Source organism: Choristoneura fumiferana, chromosome 30 (assembly GCF_025370935.1).
Source record: "Choristoneura fumiferana chromosome 30, NRCan_CFum_1, whole genome shotgun sequence".
Lineage (NCBI taxonomy): Eukaryota > Metazoa > Arthropoda > Insecta > Lepidoptera > Tortricidae > Choristoneura > Choristoneura fumiferana.
In genome coordinates, this window is record NC_133501.1 from 3,123,947 (window position 1) to 3,147,746 (window position 23,800).

The window sequence follows — 23,800 nt, forward strand, 5'->3', positions numbered from 1 at the left end:
GTAGTTTGCTTGCAGCAGCGCGCCATCAGCACTAGCGCTGCCTACCTTGCTGTCTACTCATTGCAAGCCACAGCACCCACTGTACTACCTATTGTTGATTTGACGTCTTCAACGCATGCGCAACTATTGTATTCTAACATCTGTGCGTTGTCAACAGAAACCGTCGTGGCCCCACCGCCGCCAAAACCAGCTATAGTGAAGGTGCCGAAAGCTCCCAAGGTCAACCAAAAGGTAAGAGATGTATATTTTTAATCAAGCATTTTTTACATGTGGCAAGAGACAATTCGATGTTCGGCACACCCGAATAGTTTTCGTATTTTTTTTTTAAGTTTTCGTTTTAAAAAATCTTGGTTTTCAAGTCCTTTCATTGAGCGACGGTTCTGCTATTAAATACAAATAATATCCATATGTACCTACAGTCTGATAAAAAAAAAAAAAAGGGCAACACACAGAAAGCGTGCGCGGGTCAGGTCGTGTCCGCCGCGTGAGCCGCGCGGTTCGTTGTATTCACACAGAGAGCGGGTCGGACCCGCGACGGGCCGCGGCGGCTATCAATGTTGCCAGTTTAGTGACTTAGTCCCTAGAAGTGACGACTTTTGCTTAAATCATAGCGACCGCAAAAAGTTTGACGACAGAAATGGTTTAGGTATCTGGCGACTTTTGGAGTACAAATTAAAACAGTTCTAGAACCAATAATAGATACGACATTTTTGTTCACTCGACACAGAATTATACAGTGCCGCGAGATATATGTGGAAAACGACAAACGCGCTTGCGCACCAAGGTCAAACTTTATTTACTTACTTAATTAAATCCAATTTATGGAATATGTGCGATGAATGAAATTTTAAAATGGCTGATTTTTTTTAAGAAATAGATAAGCTTATACTAGTCAATGGAAAAAATAACAGATTTTTCTTTTAGTTTACCATCAAATTAATTAAAAAATAAAATAAATAAATTTTATTCTCGCCTAAATGATGCTTACTGCGCATGAATACAGTTTTTAGGGTTCCGTAGCCAAAATGGAAAAAACGGAACCCTTATAGTTTCACCATGTCTGTCTGTCTGTCAGTCTATCTGTCCGTCCGCGGCTTTGCTCAGGGACTATCAAGGCTTCAAAGCTGTAATTTTACATAGATATACTTATTATGAAAACTATCCCAACAAAATGGTAAAAATTTAAAAAAAAATTTTTTTTGGGTACCTCCCATAGATAGTTTCTCATCCAACCCTATAGTGTAGGGTCTTTTAAATTAAAAGCATTAGGGGGTTACTAAGACGATTTTTCGATTCAGTATTTTTTTTGCGAAATATTCAAATTTAAAGTGAACATTTTCACTAAAAACGAGTTTTTGGGGGTTTTTAACTTAAGCCTTAGGGATAAATATTTTTTGAGAGTTGGGTAACACTGCGCTCGCTCGCGCTGTTTGTGACGACGGGCGACGGGCGCGGGCCCGCGCACGACCCGCCCCGCGCCCGGCGTTCTGTGTGAAAGGCGTCCATATACCGCCATGCAAATACGCCCGTCGCGGGCCCGCGCACGACCCGCGCCCGCTCTCTGTGTGTGTTGCCCTTTAATTCGGAAAACGGGTTCCATATGCTGATAAAGTTCGTGATTTAGTTGCATTGCAACAATGTATGGAAACCGCAAATTTTATCAGATTAATTTCAGCAAAAGCGTTAATGTGTTATAATACATTGGCCAGCATTAACGTAGGCATTAACTGAGCTTGAAGTTGAAACACGAATGAGTAATTTTATATCGCGTTCAAAATCTCAACCTGTCCATAGGGTCGTGTTAAAAAGATCGTGATTCAATTGTACAATAACTCCCATTTGACAGGATCATACATTAGTTTACTTTCCCTAAGTAATGTAAAGGGTACCATATTTCTGCCAATTGTTTTTAAACACGAGTACGTTTTACCAAAAACAATATCTTTAGCCCTGCGAAAATCTGCGTTGGATTTTTCTAAGGTTTTGAAGCTAGGAAAAGTGAACCATCTCATTCGTGTGGGAAATTTAAGGGTACTGGGCCAGTGTATGGTTATATTCTTCCTGGCAATGATGGTCTTTCCGAAAGCCCTGGCTGCCGCCTGCCGCTACTACCGCTGGTAGTATAAAAGAGTGACATGTAAAAAAACCAATTGCCAGCCTATTTGCAGAATAAACGTTTTTATTTTATGCACATTCCGAAGAAACTGCAGCTTTCGAACTTCTTATATTACGAAAGGAGTTTCTAAGGTCCTGAGCCTTCCATTTTTCGTTTATCGTCAAATTTTACTTGCAATAAACATGTAAACGTGGGAGGCGCCGCGACCGCGACCGGCGAGCTGCGTCAACGGAGCAAGGTCACCCACCGGCGTAATTCATTCGCCGTTTACGCTAAATGCGAGTCATAGACGAATGCGAACATTCGGCGAGATGACGCGAGCGGTGTTGCTGATGTGAAAGAAAGGAAAAATGTTTTCATTGCACTTGCTCGTTAATGAACATGGCTGAAAGACTAAGTAAGACCAGCTGGCTCTGTCTTCGTTACAGTCCGAGGGCTGTAAAGTTTTTTTTTATTCGTGTCACTGCGTAGTTCCTTAAACATATACGTGAGACGTCGCGTATTTTATAAATAAAGAACAAATTAACTCTAAAAATAACGGAACGGCCGAATGTACTTCATTAAGCGCAAATTATGCGTGGAAAAAAGAATTTTAAAGTTTTTAAAATTGTACTCGAAAATTTCGAAATAACAAAGTAAAAAAAAGTTAGGAGCCAGGAGGATAGTTCAAGTTCAAGCTACTGAATAGAAGCGATTATTCGGTAAATTAATACGGCAACTCTAAAAATATGAGTGTACTCAATTTGATGAGCAATAACAACGTAGCAGCCGCCGCAGACGTAGCAGACAGATGCACGGGTACGGGTGGCATATACGGTAAAACGTTCAGTTAGGTTAGAGTAAGTAGATTCTATGGATTCCCCTCAAATTGTATTTACCATGCTTGTAAGAGATCCATACCTTCTATGAACCCTTTCGATTGGTTGATGACATATAAGCGAAGGGGTAACGCGGAGCGGAGTTGCGGACTGTGTCTGTCCATAATGCTTGAATTACACAGAGAGGGGTGGCGGGGCTCCGCTATCTAGCTCCGCGTTAGGCTAGAAACACTGACGGCGGAGGCGGTACCGGTTGTAATATTCGAGCTAACATGAAAGAGGGCACACAGAATACCATGCGGTAAATAAACGTGGCGCAGTATTCTGTGTGGCCTCTTTCACGTTAGCTCGAATATTACAACCGGTACCGCCTCCGCCGTCAGTGTGTTTCTAGCTTAAGAGAAGTTTCGCTGCCGGCCGGCGCGGCCGCGTTAGGTATTCGTTTGGGATATTGCTGTCTTTATCGCTCGTGACATAAGCGGTCGCAGCCGTCCCCCCATGCCTTCCGCAACGACGTCCGTAATTTATATCGAGATAGCTGTAGGCTTTTCAAGATTTGGGCGGTTGAATTTTGGTTTTCGTTGTCCTCATATTATACGAAAAGTATAGCACAGAAATCAATGATATTTTACAATCAAGATATTCATAATATTTTCTATGCCTGTGGCTTTATTAGCCTGTAATTCTCGTGCAAAGTTGTCATCTTTTTTTTGTCGACTTTTGAGCTGTAATTCTGATAATACACATTTATATGAAAATCTGAAAAACCACAGGCATAGATAATTACGTCTAGTCCATACTTACAAAATTTCATCTATTTCTGTTGCCTAGTTTTCAAATGAGACCGGGACTACGTTTGTATGGAGAATGGAACGAAGAGACTTCTCTTAACGCGGAGCTAGATAGCGGAGCGGAGTGAGAAAATTATGAGTAGCATAGTCGCGGAGCTTGAGCTAGCCTTATTCATTGCATTTAGCCATTTCGGTTCTAATTTGTGGCAAGCCCATTTTCCGAAATTTTTGTAATCTTGTTTTTTTCTTGAATAATTTTATGGTCGTTTAAAAATTTTCCTATAAATAAATTTAACCTGTAATACAAGATTTAGGTTTGTTTCCTTCTAACATGCATAACGCATACATTTTTGATGCAGATTTTATTGTAATTATATATATTTCCACACATAATGTCATTACATCCGTGAGTGTATAGAATCGGGAGCATAGTAGCGTGTCATTGTGTTTAAACGCGTGAAATTTGCCATCGTACTATCGCTATGTTATTATATATGTTGCTATATGCTTACATGTCCTTCATATTGATTTCGATGAAGGCGAACCTGAAAAAAAGGAAATCTTGCTTGCGATTGGCTCATTTAGTTATTTTTTGTAACCAATCGCAGACGTGACACAAATGTCAAAATTGTCAAATGACCCCCACGATACTATCGCCGACTAGCTTGTCATAGACATGAGCGGGCGGAGCGGAGTGACAGGGTAAAAAAACTTTTTAAGAAAATCTCAACCGACTCCAAAAATCTTGAAAATAATTTTCTTAAATTTTCTACTAGTTTGAAGTCGGTGTCTCAGCACGAGCCAGCTGGGGAGTGGAACTATAGTCGTCTACCTCACCTACATGCTATATATTGGGCTTCAATCACTTCTGATGGCACGTGCTGAGGCAGAGACTTCAAACTAGTACTTAGAAAATTATTTTTTAAGGTTTTTGAAGTCGGTTCAATTTTTTGTTAGTTTTTTTTTTTCATGGATTTTAGTGATTTTTGCCGAAGCAAAAAAAAAAAGGAATTGAGAACCTCCTCCTTTTTTTGAATTCGGTTGAAAATGTTGTTTATTGATATGGACCTCTACAAAGTAAAACATAACATACCTGAATCTGACTGTTAAAATGGTTACATTTCAAAAGCAATCAAGTCGCCAGTTTGATTTTTTTATTGAAATATCGGCGTCACAGTCCACCCTACCGATATCGGTATCGATAAATGATAGGGATGTTATCATGTTACGAATGAAGTAGTGCGGCCGTCGCGAGGGATAAGCACCGTTGTAGCTACGTGTCGATTGTTGTTGCGTAGTGATGGGAATAAAACGTCGTGGGATTTTTGCCGCTTTGCTATCGTCTGTAGCACTGTAAACAAGTATAGGTACAAAGCGTCTTTAGAAAACGATTGGTATGTAAGGTATAAGGTAAGCTAGCTGAATATAATATATTAGCCTTGTTGTAGAATAATCTTATGGTAATGAATAAACAATTGGACCATCGAAAAAATAAATTATTAGGAAAGGTCTCAACAGTTCAATATGAATAAAAACAAAGATAACATACAAATTGATTAGTCGCGCATTTTTATACAAAAATATAAAATTAAGGCTGAACCAAGAAAGTACAAAACAAGACATCTTGGGCTCAAATAGATAAATCTCTCTTTGAAGATAAATGACTTGAGTGTAACCTAACCTCAGTTTTGGATATTACAGGCTTTGAGTCCCACGGATGTATGTATTAATCGACAAAAGTTGAGATACATGTACAAAGGCGAACTAGTTTCTATATGAAATCTCTACCAGTCAACCATTGCGTGAATAAGAGGAGCAATCACTAAGGAACCGACAAAAAGCGAGTTAACCACGTTTAAAATAAGTTAGCAGAGTTCGTCTTATTTTTATTAACCGTGGTTTTTCTCGCACCGATTTGCCGCTACTATCCATCCCTGCATATTTAAAAACAATGAATCCCGTTTCTTTCCCCTCCCATGAGTCTTCCCCTAATCCCGCGACAATGTCGCGTGTCGCATCACTAGCCAGCCAGCCAGTCGAGCGCCCAGCGCCCAAGCTAACAGTCGCGTCGGCCGCGCATATTCAAATTTCGAACGCAACTTTTTCAAAAACAAATTCGAATATCTGTGGTGTTTTGTTTTTCAATAAGTGGATCGTTCTCGGAGCACGTTATAGAAATAGATCGTGTTGTGAAGTGCGTTCGTAAAGAATTTTGTTTTTTTTATTTATTGCGAGATCAGTTCTGGTGACACGAATTGGATGGTTTCATGGTATTAATGCGCAGTGCTATTTTAATGCGGTGTTTTTATGTTTTTAAACTGGATGCGTTGTGTAGTGATGGAATATTTGAGGAAAATCTGACTTGCGTTCGATATTAAACCAAAGATATGGTATTAAAGGTTGGTGGATCGTAACCATAACTCTCGCCGTTGTTTTTTTGATGGAAAAGAACGTCGCGAGGAAACCTGTAAACATAGAGAATTCAAATATTTGTGATAAGTTCGTAGGATCGATTTAATTAAAGATAATGGATCATTAAGTCATTACGAACTGATAAGCTGGTAAGCCTTAATATCAGGGCCAATCAACTATTTTACCGACACCTTGGGCGTCTCCTGCGTTACTAAAATTGTCTCTGGCGTTACCGAAACATCGTACTTCCAACAAGATATTTCACGGTTTAATAGGTTGAACTTACGTAGAATTACATGAATTCATGTACACTATCTATTAAATTCCAGAAAAAACTTGTTTACCTACAAAAATCTGCAATTGTTTGAAAAATGTCGCGGACAGATTAGTGTGGGTAAAAAAGTTGATGTACTCCAGCTGGCATAGGAGTTCATTCCTGACTCATCATCATCATCATCCCAGCCTATATACGTCCCACTGCTGGGCACAGGCCTCCTCTCAGAACAAGAGGGCTTGGGCCGTAGTTCCTACGCTGGCCCAGTGCGGATTGGGAACTTCACACGCACCATTGAATTGCTTCGCAGGTTTGTGTAGGTTTCCTCACGATGTTTTCCTTCACCGCAAAGCTATTCCTGACTATTGACACTAAATACCAAAGCCTCCTCTCGCCATGAAAGGGCTTGGGTTGTTAGTTTACAGATAGTTATTTTCCTAGCTTAGTAAATATGTAACGAAGAATTGCTCATAAATGAATTATTACAAAGTATAAGGTTCAAGAATTACATTCAACTATTTGTGGTATATCTTATTTGCTAAAACCTATGAAAACGTAAAAAAAAACATGTGCATATTTGTCAGACTGGGTGTACAGTTGAGTTCATACTTGTGAGCAAAAATTTGAACAAAAATATCTGAACACGATTCTTTTGTTAACGGCGTAGAGTTAGTAGAGTCGTGTTTCAGATATTTTTGTTCAAATTTTTGCTCACAAGTTTATGAACTCGACTGTACCTATAGCGACATTGAATCGGAAAGAAAAATATGAATTTACTTTTTCTCTGAATGGTAGGTATATAAACTTAGTGGTTTCAGTCCAGTGGTTTTAGTACCTAGTAACGTTATTATAGTTAGTCCGAGTAGATAACAACCCGAGATAAGGATAATAATAAAAATAACACTGATTACACATCGGAATGCATAATGAAACACTAGATCAGCGGTTCTTAACCTTTTTGGCTGGCGACTCAAAAAGTGTAAATAGGTATATTTGTAGAGCGCGACCCTAAAATACCGCAAAAAACGTCAAAAATAACAACAAATATTTTTGCAAGGCTTTTATTAGACAATCCCTGCGACTCATCCTAATACCGCCTGTGACCCAATTTTGGGTCGCGACTTGAGGTTAAGAAACGCTGCACTAGCTGTTGCCCGTTAGTTCTTCTCCTGTGGGGGAACGTGTTTTACCTTGAAATAAAAGTGGTGATCTCTTATCATCAGGAGACCCACTTGCTCGTTTGCCATCCGGTTGAATAAAAAAAAATACAATTTAGAATAATTAAAAAAACTCTGAACCGATTTTAATGAAAACTTAGCTGAAAATCATCTCGATTAAGCTTTCGGTTCAAACTGCATCAAAATCGGTTTGGGAGTTATATTTTTGTTTCCTTATTATGCTAGTTCAATACTTATGTTGCAATAAGTCACTATCTCAAAAACGGCTGAACCAATTTTGATAAAACTAGGTAAACAAAGCGCGGTCGCTAAGAACGTAATGCTACCTTTACAAAAAGTCCAATAACTACTGCTCCGCATAAAATGGCAATTATTTGTTGCTGGCTTTTAAATCAGTATGAAATCCTCAGTGCGCGAGTCCGTCTCGCACTTGCCCTTTCTCTTGTTAGTCTCGTATGTTTACTACAAGTGATCACGCAACAATGGTATTGTTTTGTTTTGTACTATACAAATTGCATCGCTTCTGCCCTTGAATCGACCGCAGGCCGTAATAATAGGTAGGTATGTTTGTTTATGTACCCAACGGACCGTTGTTAGGTTATTGATAAACTGTTTACTACAAGCTTAAAATTGTAAGAGTACATTTTTACGGTTCCGTAGCCAAATGGCATTCGTCATGTCTGTCTGTCTGTCCGTCCGTATGTCACAGCCGCTTTTTTCCGAAACTATAAGAACTATACTGTTGAAACTTGGTAAGTAAGTAGATCTATTCTGTGAACAGTATTAAGATTTACACACAAAAATAGAAAAAAAAAATTTGGGGGTTCCCCAACTGAAACTCGATTTTTTTTTTCCATCAAACCCATACGTGTGGGGTATTTATGGATAGGTCTTCAAAAATGATATTGAGGTTTCTAATATCCAAATGATGGATCCTAGTTACCTGAATAAATAAATTTTATTATTATTATTATTACTAATATTTTTTTTTTTTCTAAACTGGATAGTTTGCGCGAGAGACACTTCTAAATTGGTAAAAGCTTGAGGTCCCGGGTTCGATTCCCGGCCGGGGCAGATATTTGTATGAATAATACGCATGTTTGTTCTTGGGTCTTGGATGTTTAATATGTATTTAAGTATGTATTTATTTATATAGCCCTTTCGAACCCAGCCGAGTATGAAAAGTGTTACGAAAATGGACTTTATGTACCATATACATGTCAAGTTTCTAAATCCATGTCAAATTCAAATTCAAATGTAATTAACCTGCATAATTGTATCGGCTGGGTTCAAAAGGGATAAGTATGTTTATCCGTTGCCTAGTATCCATAGTACAAGCTTTGCTTAGTTAGGGACTAGGTCAATTGGTGTCAAGTGTACCATGATATTTATTTATTTAATCTCGTACTAAATGTATGGGCAGTGTTTGATGTAATAATTATGGATATTTCTCTTTTTATTTTCAAAAAGCTAATGATGTCATTTTACTCATTAGGTAACGTACTTTCGATATCAGTTCACTGTTTTTTTTTATATCTGTAATAGTTACGGAATAATCGCCTGGGCACACAACAATTTCACCATGTAGGTATACGTATTTGTTTGTATGACCTCTAGCAAACAAGCTATTCTTAGGCACTTGTCCCACCGCCGACGATAAGCGAGAAGCGAGTAGAGCGAGTAACTAGAAACGAGTGGGCGAGCAGCGAGAAGCGAGTGTAGTTTTGTCGCTGGGCTGTAAGCGAGTGTTCGCGTGCGACGGGCGATTACTCGCTCCACTCGACTCGCTCGTGCGGGGCGGCCGCCAAGCTGACATCGCTGAGCGAGTATCTATAGCTCAGCGAGTTTTATAGCTCTTGTCGCTGCGACAAAAGATGTAAGAGCGAGTTCTCGCCGACAGTGTGAACAGCCAGCGATCAACTATTAATATATGTGTCACTTTTACTCACACAGGATCTTATATCTTTTTTTCGTTTCTTGAGCGAGAAAATAGTCGATAGCCATCGTTTCCTCGCTGGCGGTGAGACAAGTGCCTTCGTTATTCGAGTTTCTGGTATAACGAGGCGGATCCCGACAAACTTGTCAGTCGATCCTATAATTACCATTTATCAATCAACGGATGCAATTGGCTTTTTTATGCGCCTGCATTATGACTTAACCGCTTCATTATCATTCGTTAAGTTTTAATTGAAAATAATATGCTCAGATACGATACACCTATAATGAATGCGTTTAATCATGCAATGGAACCTAGCATGCTGCGTTACGTTACGGCAATCGATCTGTGATTGTTTTTTTTAAACCTAAAAGCACAGAAAAAAGGGGTTTTGTAAATTTTACGCCAATGCCTGTCTTTCTGTTGGAAAGCATCGTAGCTCTCAAACGTGTGGACTGATTTCGATGCGTTTTTTTTACGTGACAGCGAGTTTCGTTGCGGTGGTTCTTAGCCATGTTTCATTAAAATTCAGGTCGTCTTCAGATCAGCCGTTTCTGAAATATTGTAATTTGAAATGACAATGTCCTTTGTTCAACTTTTTTAATTTTAGTTGGTTAGATTATCGTACATAGTGTTTGGTTGAATTCGTGAGCTTAGGGTCTCTCGAATTCTCAATACTCAATACCTGTTGGAATATGTCTGTCGAATTTGTAATCTCGTTAGTGTTTAGGCTGTGTATTGTCTGTCATTTAGTCAGCCACGATTTCCCGCGGTAACTTTTAGATTTTTCTATGTTAAAACTACACAATATCCGTCTCTTGGTCATGGTTAATTCATGTACATTTCATTCGAAGCAGCTGCTTACAAGTCTGTCACAGTTTTCTTTAAAAAAAAAAAAATATGTCTGTCCATCGGAGGACAATTTTGCCAGTGTCCAGTAGTTTTTACAGTTTTACGGTAAAAAAAATCTAGAAAACGAAATATGAGAGGTAATGGTGGATGAACGATGACAGCCAAAAAAAAAAAGCTGTCACAAAGTTATAGTTATGTTTATATTATAAGATTGACTGTGTCCCCAGCAGCACCCGATTCTGGCCGATGTCATTTATTGTACGTCTAGACAAGCAGTTGGTATTTATAGTTCTGGCGTATAACCAAATGAAATGTCACAAATATTTCGATATTGTTGACATGGCCGCATTACTTTCTATTCTATACGTACGATACAACAATACGCATAGTGGACTTTTTATAGATAACGTATAATTATTTTGATATTTCGAATGGAAAATTTCAGCTGCTGAGCTGACGCTATTGGACTCGAATTACGGCCCTAATCTATAAAAAAAAAGTATTATGGTGGGGTCATTTTATATTGGTTTGTTTGGGACCCCCTAAAGTTTTACTTTTATTTTTATTACTTGTTATAGCGGGTATGAACCACCAGCACCAATATCTGACACAACAAACGTGTATAAATATCTGATACGACTATTTCTAGGGCCGGAAGGAAGTGTCAGATATTTTTGCACGCTCCGCTGTGGCAAATATTAATGCTGGTGACTGTACACATTATGTATACAATTTCAACCGGTTTATCTATTACGATTCTTGAGCTACAGTTCTGTGATGGACGAACGAATTAGTATGGTTCCGTTCCATTTGTCATCCTTCTGATACGGAACCCTATCATAGTCTATTTAAGTAATAAAACTTTAAACTTTCATTTACTTGAAAAAGTTTTTTATATCTTTCCTAACGAAATATAAGGGCGTATGTCAATGTTGTTAGTTTTTACGCCCTTTTAGTTGGGGGCGTATAACGGCCGCTTGGGGCAGGTGCGGGGCGACGGTTTGCCATTACCTTATAAATGCTGCATGACAATTTGTACAGTACAGGGTACAGGTTAGGTTGATTGGGTTAGGAAGGTCACTGGGAAGAATTCCCGGTCGTTATTTTAGCTCGGAAACTAGGAAGCTTTTTTCGAGCTTGTTTACGTGGGGCTTTACTGCTGGGCAATGGCCGTCTTGAACCTCCGCTGTCCCGCCATAGCCTTCTTGATTTAAGTTAAAGGTAAGATGTTGAATTGAACTGCCGTATTGGCCATAGCCATATCGTAATTCTACGAGTAGGTTATGATTTTTGGTCTATTTTTAATAACCATTTTTCTTTACAACACATTGGAGCACAATGTCGTTAAACTCGGTAATGATAGCATTAAAGCCAGTCTTTGATGAGAATTGTTTATATCTTTTTCTCTACACCCAAAAAAGTCCCTTTCTTTTACTTTCTGTTTGCTACTCTTGATCGATAACCGGACCGGTATTTCGATTGGCCATCTCTCCCATATTATGGCCAGCTATCAAGAAATGGCATATCGTGCTGTGTTTTCACTTAATGTTGACCCATATATCAATTGGCTTGAGATTTTGCCGACCGAACGTAGCTAGCGCCTTACATCCTGACCTTCCTGGTGTTGTGGGGGGGGGGGGGGGGTCAATATTTGAATGGCGTTTTTCTACTTTTTGACCCCCTCCAGCTTGTCAGCAAAAGTAAGCAAAGTTCTGCTGACACCCCTCCCTCATACCATAGCTAAACAATGATAGGTATATATATTTTTTAAGCTGTTCGGATTTGATAATTGTTAAGTCTTCAGAACTAGAAAAACATTTTGTTCTGTTCCTCAATGGTGAATACCTACTACCTACGATGGAATTTTTGACAATGCCCATGGAAATTTCGATTACTGCCAGATTTGATGGTTTAGAGCGAAGCCGCGGGAAAAGCTAGTGTTTAATATATTTAACAACGTTTTTATTATTTCTGAGGTCGCGTGACCCCATTTCATTTAACGGACAGACGGCAAGACAAACTGATACAATTTCGTCACTCCCACGACGCCTTCTCATGTATCCCCAAATGTATCTATTACAGTATTGATATGCTTCGACGCCTTGTTAGTGTTGTATATCAAATTCATATAAGAAACGTATGCTGACACTTCAGTAAGTCCGTAACTAAAATTGAGAGTGAAGAAAAAGAAGATTAAAACCGAGAATTATTCTTATGTCTTTTTAAATGTCACATCATTGTCAATCAAGTTTGTGAACTTGACCTTTAACAATGACTGTGAACTTGTGTTCGATTTCTGTTTTTTTGGGAAAAATAAAAACGATTTGGCCAGTCAGTTAGTTTCAACTTCAACCAATGATCTGAGCCATTTGTCGAAGTTAACAGAAATCGAGAAAAACATGGTGTTATACATAACAATTCTATGTTCTGGCTATCGTCGTTCCGGCTGTCACTTAAGGCGTAATACAGACAATGGTGTCGAATGTAAAAGGCAACAACTAAAAACTCAAAGATGGGCTAAACAAGTAGGTAGTGCGGGGTGGGGTCGAAACAACTCGATTCCCAGATTCCCACCGAGTTGCCTAAAATTTTCACTCCACATTTTATTTATATATTAGGTAAATGAGACAATGAAAAATAAATTATCATGGTCTTTGTTACTAAGTTTCATCTACTTAACAAAGTTTCAGGCGTAGGTACAATACGACAGTCATCGGTTTAGACGTTTGGTATTTGCGTAAATTCCCGATTGATTTATGTATGAAACATATAAAACTCCGTTTTCTGCTGTGACGTACTTTTATTACACATAAAATAACCTTTCAATGACTACAGACACGAAATAATGTTACAGCGTTACAAGGCAAGAGCCGTTTTTTATAACTTAATCCTTCATTCCCAGTTTCCACCGCGAGCGGGCTCCGTCCGGGAGACCTTATCGTCTAACACACTTGAAATGAGAAATCACAATCTTTTTCACCACTTCTTTCTGTCACACGGTATAAGACGGGCGTAGAAAGAGATGGCAAATGCGATCACGAAGGTCGGCGCGTTAGAACGTCATCATGCTTCAGTTTTTAACTTGCAACGACTTACTTCCTTACAGCCGACCAATGTAAGTTAAACTAAGTTGATAGTTATTTTTTCAGAAACAATATATACTGTGTTTGAAAGACAGTAAGGGCGAAGTCCACTTCGCTTGCGGTGGACGGTCGAAATCTTGCAGACAACCTAGGACTGTTCAAGACTGGTTGAATGTCCGCGATCCCATGGCGCTCTCATAATGGCAGAGTGGACAAACGCCGATGTGTTCTTTAGTGGGTATGCTCCCTAAATTAAGAGGGTCCCACATAACTTTCCACGGAAAGTATGCATAAAGCATTTTTACATCGCAAACTAAGGGCTGTTCAAGACTAAAGTGATTAGGTTGTCACTGAACCAGTGAGATAGACTAATGGCCTCATCTGCACTTTTGATTAGGTGAGATGGGGTCGATCAGGGGTAAAATCGTCGGGTGACAAGCAAAAGTCACTAACTACCACTTAAAGTCAAGATGGATAATCAAACTTATGCAAAGCGCGTAAGGTTAATACTCCACTAATCTTTTTTTTGCAGTTAGTGACTTTTGCTTGTCACCTGACTAAATATTTGTTACAAGATTTTATTTTACTTCACCTTTTGTTTGCTTCTAATCTTGCAAGTTAATATTGGTCCTCTTTCAGTGGTCAGATTGACTTGAAATTTGGTATACTTGTTGTAAGTTATATGACAATGCCAGTAAGGTCAACAAAAAGTGCAGTCGGCAAAAAGCCTAGTATTAAACTGGTTTTTTTATTACACTTAAATTGTAGGTATATGTTTCTCATGATTCTAACATCATGGCCGAAACAATTATCACCTTGCAAATAGATCACTGTATCACTATGTCTCGTTCGGATCGTCTGGCTCGCTTCGGTTAACTCGTCATACATTGTGTTATTCAGCAAAGGTATTGTATGACTTTAGGCACTTGTCTCACCGCCAGCGAGGAAACGATTGGCTATCGACTATTTTCTCGCTCAAGAAACGAACTAAAGATATAAGATCCTGTGTGAGTAAAAGAGACACATATATTAATAGTATATCGCTGGCTGTTCACACTGTCGGCGAGAACCCGCTCTTACATCTTTTGTCGCAGCGACAAGAGCTATAATACTCGCTCAGCGATGTCAGCTTGGCAGCCACCCCGCACGAGCGAGTCGAGTGGAGCGAGTAATCGCCCGTTGCACTCGAACACTCGCTTACAGCCGAACGACAAAACTACACTCGCATCTCGTTGCTCACCCACTCGTTTCTAGTTACTCGCTCTACTCGCTTCTCGCTCATCGTCGGCGGTGGGACAGGTGCCTTAAAGAGCATACACACTTATATGTTTCAAGAATATCTTACGTTTTGCTTAATTTCATTACCTTGTTTTCGACCGTCGAATTCAATTATCACTATTACAAATATGTAGTAGAATCTTATGTCCGTCTCTGGCTCGTATATACCGGGTGTGGCCTGTAATAATGAGCAAATAATTAAAACATAGATCGTAGCAACATTACACATAAGTAACATAACATTAGTTCAGCGGTTTTTAAAAATAATATTTATTTTTTACTAGCTGTTGCCCGCGGCTTCGCCCCCGTTGTAATTTTTCTAAGTAGTTTGATGAGTACGATCTATGTTTAAATTATTTGCTCGTGTTACAGGCCACACCCGGTATGTGATTTATATGAGAACGCACAGTTTAAGCCAATGGAGTACATAATTTTCAGAAAATCCCACGGGATAGATACTTCGTCCATTTTTCATTTTTCCACGGAAGCGTAGAGCATTATTTCATTCAAATCCGCTCACCCATTTACACCTGAATGTACTACGGAGCAACCAACAAACTTGCTTATTCTTATTTTTTTTATTATTATCTAGCAAGGATGATGAGTTGGGTGATGAGCATTAATTTAAATCATTGAAGTGTTATGCAATACTAAAAGAGATAGAGTGGATATGTTGGTTGACGCTTACAACCCAAAAGAAACTAAAGGTATGAAGTTACATTTTTGGCGCTTACGCCCCTAAAGTCCTGATGTACAGTCAACGTCATAAATAAGTGATTACTTTTGTATCTTGTCACTTTAACGTCATGTTTGAAAAGCCATACGAAATTGTGTAATGACTGAAAGCGACAAGGTACAGAAATGATCACTTATTTATGACGTTGACTGTACGCACTTAATTTGCATATGAAACGGAGCCGGCTAAACAATAGCCGTATATACAATGAAAATACATAAAGCATAAGTTATGTCAACACTGACGCAATGTTCGCAATCGATATTCTTGCAACCCAATAAAATACTAGAAAACAACGGTTTCAAAATATTCATAAGTTATGTACTGAGCATTCCGTTCTCTAGGTTTAAAGACGTTTTTTTAAGTATTGACAAATAGCAAAAGAGGGATTAGTTTGTGATCAGAATTTAAAAATAATTCATGTAATCGAATGGCTTCATAGATGTTCGACATCATTCCCGGGTACGTTTCGTAGTAATTGTTTAGATTTTTACTACCTTTTCGATCGGAGTGGCAACGTATTATGGAATAATGTAACTTCTTACGGATCTCCCATGGCTACAGCGGATTACTTTTATAATCTCTGTGTTATAAAAAATCTGTGTAAACAAGACATGGTAGATTTATGCGAAACACATTTGAATTTGCTATCATCTTTTCGATAAAGAAAAAAAAATAGTGAAGAGATCTGTATGCATTTGCGAAGCAAGTTTTTGGTGTGTGTGAAGTTCCCGTTCCGCACGCACGTGCGCAGGAACTTCAGCCTAAGCCCTTGAATTCTAAGAGGAGGCATGTACCCAGCAGTGCGACTTAGATATGCCGAAGATTATGATAATGAACCTACCTACTCAGAAAGTGAGTTTCTTGAGTTCAAATATTTGTTTAACCGTAACCTTGGCTAAATTAGTTCCATATTTCAAGATAAGTGGTTGAATGATGAGTTTGATACGCTAGGCTGTCACACTCATTTGCAGTCTCTTACGTCCTTGCCTACGCCAGTGTTTATAACGTATAGGTATACATATTATCCACTAGATTCGAAAAATTCGTTTATCGCTATTCCGCGAGAACTTTGCCATATTTCGGGATAAAAACCGTCCTATCTCCTTCCTTTGGTCTATCTTTATACCAAATTTCATTTAAATCGGTGCAGCCGTTTAAGCTTGAAGAGGTGACAGACTGACAATACTTTCGCATTTATACTACTAGAAAGGATTGTAAATATCTGTGCAGCAGCAGTGCTTGCACTGTTGTGTTTTGGCGTGGAGAGTAAGACAGCCGGTGAAATTACTGGCACTTAAGGTATCCCATCTTAGGCCTCTAGGTTGGCAACGCATCTGCAATACCCCTGGTGTTGCAGATATTTATGGACGGTGGTGATCTCTTACCATCAGGAGGCTCACTTGCTCGTTTGCCATCCAGTCGAATAAAAAAAAAGCCTGCTCGCTGGAATAAGAGTGCTCTAGAGTCATTTTACTACACCTCATCCAGTGTGCATGTATAGGTAGAGTCATTCGCTGTGACGCGTGCCGTGGTTCTTATGACAATTTAATTAATGTCTAATTTTGTCAAAATCACGCGTCTTCGTGGATGGCACTAGTTATACGTGGTATCGGCGGCGGCGCACGCGCAATTGTGGTCTTTTTTTATATAAGAGTTCGTTAACGTGCATGCGGGTCACCTATTGAGAAACAGTCACCGCCGCTCATAGACACCCGCAACACGAGAGGTATCACAGGTGCATTGCAGGCTCTTTGAGAGATTGATGGGCTCGGTGTTTCAAGACCCCTAAGTCGTACGGCTCCGGGAATGCGGGTGTGGTATTGTTCGTTGTGACCGTTTGGCTGACCCTACCACTGTCTATGACTTCAAATAACCCGATGCCGAGACATATCCGTCGTATTATGCGCTCCGTATTTATTGCATTATTTCATGCAACATTGCACCGTCAATCAGCACGTTGTAGCCTTTCCCCAGCAGGGCTAGGACCTTCACCCACTCGGCCCTGGCATACTACTTTCCCTTCCACTAGTCCACATTCGGCATGTCTGTCTGTACAACGCAACTCATAACTTGAATCATGCTTCGTTCAATCTGGAGCTTTCGATGAGTTAATAACTTTAGTTTCTGTTCTCTGACTCGGCGCACTAACTTTAAAAGTGGTTTTATCGATAAACCATTAATTATTGTTAGTAATTTAGTTCCGTGTTATCGGTTAAAATTATATCGAAGATGCTTCTTTACATAGTATAAAATAAAGCCACTTCCCGCCGTCTGTATGCTTAGATCTTTTAAGCTAAACGACGTATTTAAATACTGGAGGGCTACTACGAAATTCGAAAATCGAATCGTCCTATCGTACCGTCTCTCTCACTCTCGTATTAAATAATATTAGCGTTAGAATAAAAGCAATGCGATACGAGCATTAAGGTGGTTTTCCACCGGCGAGGCGAGACGAGAATTGAAATTTGTATGGCAGCGCCCGCAGCGGCCCGCCGCGGCTGGGCGCGCGATAATAAGAATAAGAATAATTTTATTTAGTAGTTCGTCCCGCCTCGCCGGTGTAAAATCACCATTATTTGGAGTTTCATCGATCCGTGAAATTTTTGACACTTCTATTTAGGTACTTTATTATTTAGTATTAAACAGCTAAAGACTGTATCACCTTCGGCTTAGTTTACATATGACCTTTACTGCTACTGCTAGGCATAGGCGTCCTATCAGAATGAGTTGGCTTGGACTGTATTTCCCACGCTAGCCAGTGTGGAAACTCCACACGCAACATTAACTCGCTTCGCAGATATTTGCAGGTCTATACCTAGTGCAATCCACGAAGACGCGTGATTTTGTCAAAATTAGACATTAATGACATTGCAATAAGAACCATGGCACGCGTCATCGTGAATGACTCTACCTATACTATTTTATCCTTCACAGCACGTGTCTACCAAATACCGTTATTCTGGACTGAAAACAATTACTTTGGTCACCTGCGCGCGATCTTATGATAGCTACTTCTATGCAACATATGCGTGTTCATGCAGCTCCTCCACCTCCACACTGTAAGAACACACACAAATCACACAAACCCATCACCAACACACTACGCTGACGCTTTTCGAACTCAACCAGAGTTCACCCTCAGAGCACATAAAATTTGCTGCATAGACGTACAAAGTCAAAGTCAAAATATCTTTATTCAATTTAGGCTATAACAAGCACCTATGAATGTCAAAAAAAATCTACCACCGGTTCGGAAAAGCCTCTATTGAGAAGAATCCGGCAAGAAACTCAACGAGGTATTTTTTTAAACAGATTTACAATATTATTAAATGATATCTATACATCACAAGTATTTAACACAACTTTATTTTTAACACAGTAGGTTCGCTAGTTGAAGGGATTGCCAATGCGTACCTATCATAAAGTTGCGGGTGAGCACAGAAATTGTTTTTAGTTAATTGATATGACCCCTGCAAAGTAACGCCTGATTCAATAAATTGACTTTATTCTCTTTTTTTCTCACTTGCACGTGCTCTATTTTCTCCCATGACTTTATTGCAATGGTCTTCATAACGTAAATGCCTTTTTTTAAGCAAAGCTTGTATAACCAAACTACATATATACGGCAAAGCCCGCCCCACTGGCATATTAACATAGTATAGCACGACCTTGAACCTTGCGAGCATACGTATCTCTTTATGTATTCAATATTATGGGCATATAGCGCTGTGATAGTGACTTTTAAAATTCGTTTTCACGTCAGTAGATAGATAATAATGTTTTTCTTTATTTAAAATGAGAGTTAGTAGGGATCAAAATCTAGAATTTGAATTAAACCCATTTTCAGTAGACGATTTTTCTTGAGAGTTCGTATACTTAGGTACAGTCGAATCATTTCATAGTCAAAATACTATATACGGGACTTATCACGCTATTTTTACACAAGTAATATTTACCTCGACGTTTCGGCAACGTTACAGTTGCCGTGGTCACGAGTAGACTGAAGTGTGGGGTGTCAAGTCTGCCTAGCAGCGCGAGTTCTTCAAACCACCCGCACTCGATCACTAATAGTACCGGCACTCGTATCACGAACTACCCGCACTTGGTAACTTTTATTAGTCACCCTATCCCACCGACACACAACACTAACAACGTCCGATCGTCCCTCACGAAATCACGAAAGTTTAAAACGTTATAGTCTAATCATTTGATTAATGAATGGCCCATTGCACCGTAGACCGTTCTCACAGTACTTGACTTAATGAATTCCCTTGTCAAGCAATGCGATGTCACTATGACTTTTTCTACGAAAAGGTTCCACAGTGGTTCGCGATTCAGTTGGTTCGATAGTACATGTATAGTCAGCAAAAAAGGGAGTTACTAGCATCCAAAGGCTAATGTCTGCTTATCATCAGGCTGATCGACTGATGGTGGATGCGTCCATATAGGTACGTTTTTGAAGTCAGGGTACATAAGCAGTTTAATTAGCTAGTTATTATAATATTTATTATTTGAAGCTGTAAGTGTTATCGTTTTAATAACTATGTAATAAAATTATATAGCGATTTTACTTTCAGTAGGTAGTTAAAGTAAAATTATCCTGTATTTTTTATTGATTTAAGTTATGACTTGCGACATCAATCGAAAAGTAAGGGCGTATAGACCGTGTCCTCCACATCCACAGCACACGTTACGCCCTTTATTACGATCCAAATACTAATAACGAAAGTTATAACTGAATCGGTACGCACTTTCGTTTGCTCCGAGCGCCATCTTTCATATTGAGCGGACGTTGCATAACGCATTTCTGATATATCTTGACGTGTATCAGGAATATCATAAAAATACAAAACAATAGTTAGTTAGTACCTTTACTGTACCGAAATCGGTTGCATAAGATTTACAGATTGTGTAATGTGACGTAACACGTATGTTATTTGTTACTTGAAACTAATTGTGTGACGGTGTGATGAATACACTCGTACACTATGTATTTGCGAGACGTAAGGAATCGCGAGTTCAAGATATTCTCTTCTAAGTCGTATACACTCTTGCCTCTTGACTCTTGAGTGGTTGTGATCGTTGGATGAGCTGAGGATCAGTAGTGAACCTCCGTGACGACGTTCTTGGGGAAATACCTAATGTGGTAGTTTCCCTTTGTTGCACTGCATAGCTAAGGATAGCTGGAAACAACTGAATGTACAGTCGCCATCATAAACATTGTAGCTGTCTAGGTCAGTGTTTTTCAACCTTTTTCATGACACGACTCCTTTAGTATGAAGAAATATTTTGCAACCTGTTGTTCTATTTTTATTTCGTGACAAATATAATTAGTTAATATTTTCTCCATTTTAAACTTTTTTTACTGAAGTAGTTTTCCCAGCAACAAACAGGGGCTCCGCGACCCCCCTAAAGAGGCTTCGCGACCCACAGGTTGAAAACACTCTAGGTGTTGTGCTATCTAAATGACACAACCGCATATTTTTGCACCAATGCACGATGTGTTGTGTATGATGCCTACTGTACAGTCACCAGCACCAATATCTGACACAACAAGCGTGCATAAATATCTGATACGACTCTATTTCTAGGGCCGGAAGGACGTGTCAGTTATTTTTGCACGCTCCGCTGTGGCAGATATTAATGCTGGTGACTGTACTAAAGCATTCCGCTATGCCTTTTGTACCTGAGCCAACTATTAGACAAACGCTTACTGTTTCCATTCATCTTTTACTTTAGAACGCTATAAGCATCATGCGTCTAAAATTTGTCAAGACGCCCGTGTCTTTGTAAATGACAAGTGACAAAGCAAGACGTCCTCTGTCCAAGTACAGACGTAAAACACTGACCTATAGAGGCGAGCGAAATGTGTCACTTGATTGAAAAGCGTTGTTATGTATCTTTAGCTCTCGAGATATATATCACTCATTTAGCTCACTAGATTATTTAACTCAGTAACTCCTACGCTTTTAATTATTTTATTTTGAAAAAATGACTCTGCCAAATTTCTTGCGGGGCATTCTTCTTGGCAATGATGATCTTTCCGAAAGCGCTGGTAGTTTAAAAAATTACGTGTAAAAGTGCCCATTGCGGCCTATTTTCTGAATAAATGATTTGAATTTTGAATTTGAATTTGGCTTGTCTATAGTTCATCTGATTCATATAATTCATATCGTTCACTCGCTCACTATAGTATCACTCTCGTACTCGCTCGCTCGTAATGTAATGACTGACCAACTTAACTATCTGTGAATTGAAAAAAAAAAGTTTTATAGTTTAATGCCGTTCGCATAACTTGTAGCATGGCTTGACTTGATTCACGGATTAGTGAGTCAGTCTGTACTGTTACTGTATCTATTACCTCGCTAATCCATACTTATATTGTAAATATTGTAATATTGTAAATGCGAAAGTGTGTGTGTTTGTCCGTCTTTCACGTCGAAACGGAGCGCCGGATCGACGTGATTTTTGGCATTGAGATAGTTTATGGGCCAGAGAGTGACATAGGCTACTTTTTATCCCTGAAAAATGCATCCCGAGGGAACAGTGCGCGATAACCAAATTCCACGCAGTCGAAGCCGCGGGCAAAAGCTAGTTTTCGTCTATAAGACTAGGAAAGAAAAATTGTATCTCTTTGTGGCTCGTTTTCGGCTCATCGCTCTCAATCGAGCTATTATTGCCTTGCAAGATCGAGTGAGCCAAAATATATTATATTGACACATTTGGATCCGAAAAGATTAGTGAGCTATACCAACTGATATAGTTTTGAGTCACTCATTCGCGAGCTGCACATCTCTACTGACCTATCAAGCGAGACGGAGCACAGCTTTAGCCAATAGCGTAACGTTTTGTTCGTAAGTCCCAAGGGAGGTTGGCTGGCTGCCAACTCGCCGAACATCTATTAAAAAGTTCAAGCTTGGAGGAGACTAAAGAAAAGGTAGCAATTTGTCTTTTGACTTATACATCTGGTAATGTCGAACGACCTATTTGGTTCCTAACCCATGGTAGTAAGTTCTCGAAGTAAGTTTTACGATGAATACCCCTGTTAAGCAATGCGGTGCTACCATGATCTTTTTCTGTGTTTTTTTTTTTACAAATCAGTTGGTTCTATTCTGTCTTATATAAGTTAAGTATAATGTGTCATTCATTGCCATTAGTGTCTCAATTATAAAGCGTAAATATGTTGTCCAAATGGAATATAAGAATTCTGGGAAAAAAGTATCATTTCTACAGAACATTCAGTGAATTTTTGCAAACGTAATTGTAAGGGTGAAGCCAGATGAGCTCAATTTTTTGAGTCGTGAGTGGCTCAAAATGAGTCAACTCATTTTCGGTCGCTGCGCCGTGTGGCACAAACTGGACTTTAGTATAAAGCCGAATGCAGCAGATATTACGCGACCGAAAATACGCCGCTCACGACTCACGCACGACTCTAAAAATTACGCTTGTCTGGCTTCACCCTAAATAAGGTTAGGTTTTTAACACATTTAACTTTTTATGCAATATGACGTACGACTCCATCTTAAACATTACAAACACCACTGGCTATGGCTGGGGCTAGTATCCGAACAAACATGCGAAATTAAAAATGCGCGTTACGCAGTTAGCGGCCTTGAGCGAGGGAGCTGGCTATAGCGAGCGTGGTTAGGCTGTGTTCACGCCGGTGTAAACAGAGCCTCTAAGTTTTCGTCTCAAGTATTATGCGCCAGTCGCCATAGACTAAACTGTATCCGTCCCACTGCTGGGTACAGGCCTCCTCTCAGAATGAGAGGGCTTGGGCCGTTGTTCCCTTCCCACGCGGGCCCAGTGCGGACTGGGAACTTCAGACATGCCATGAAAAGAAGAAAATTCTGTTCATTTTTCTAAAATACTGTTTATTTCCCTTCTCAGACGTATACTTTATTTCTTGTATAAAAAGTTGGCAACCCTATGCGCAATGAATGACGACAACGTCGTGGATCAGATAAAGGTGTTTATGGGCAGAGTAAAACGTGCTAACGCCGGATATTGTTTATATATCCGTCTATCTCACTCATACGGTGTTTTAAAATGTCATGAAAGTCTGGAATTCATTTTGAAAATATCTGACGTTTTTACAAGCTTTTGTTTAACATCATCGTGTTTCTCGTAACTTTTGTTTCGAATATCATATTGTTTTTGTTTGCTTCAAATCTTGCAAGTTAATCCACTTCCATTGGTTAGATTAGGTGCTCTAGTCCCGAATAGTAACTTTTTTGATTGACATAAGTTATCGTTATGAACGTACCCTTAGGAGAGTGTTGTTTTGTCCTTGTCTCTCACAATACCTCTATAACTGTCGATT

The 23,800-nt window shown here is 39.4% G+C and overlaps 1 protein-coding gene across 1 annotated transcript in view; it reads left to right on the forward strand.

Annotated features, from left to right (window-relative positions):
• larp (La related protein) overlaps positions 1-23,800 on the forward strand; it is a 120,854-nt gene that overhangs the window by 30,822 nt on the left and 66,232 nt on the right. Inside the window, exon 3 of the mRNA XM_074110017.1 lies at positions 158-231. Coding sequence (XP_073966118.1) covers positions 158-231 — 74 coding nt within the window. The remainder of the gene's footprint in view (positions 1-157; positions 232-23,800) is intronic.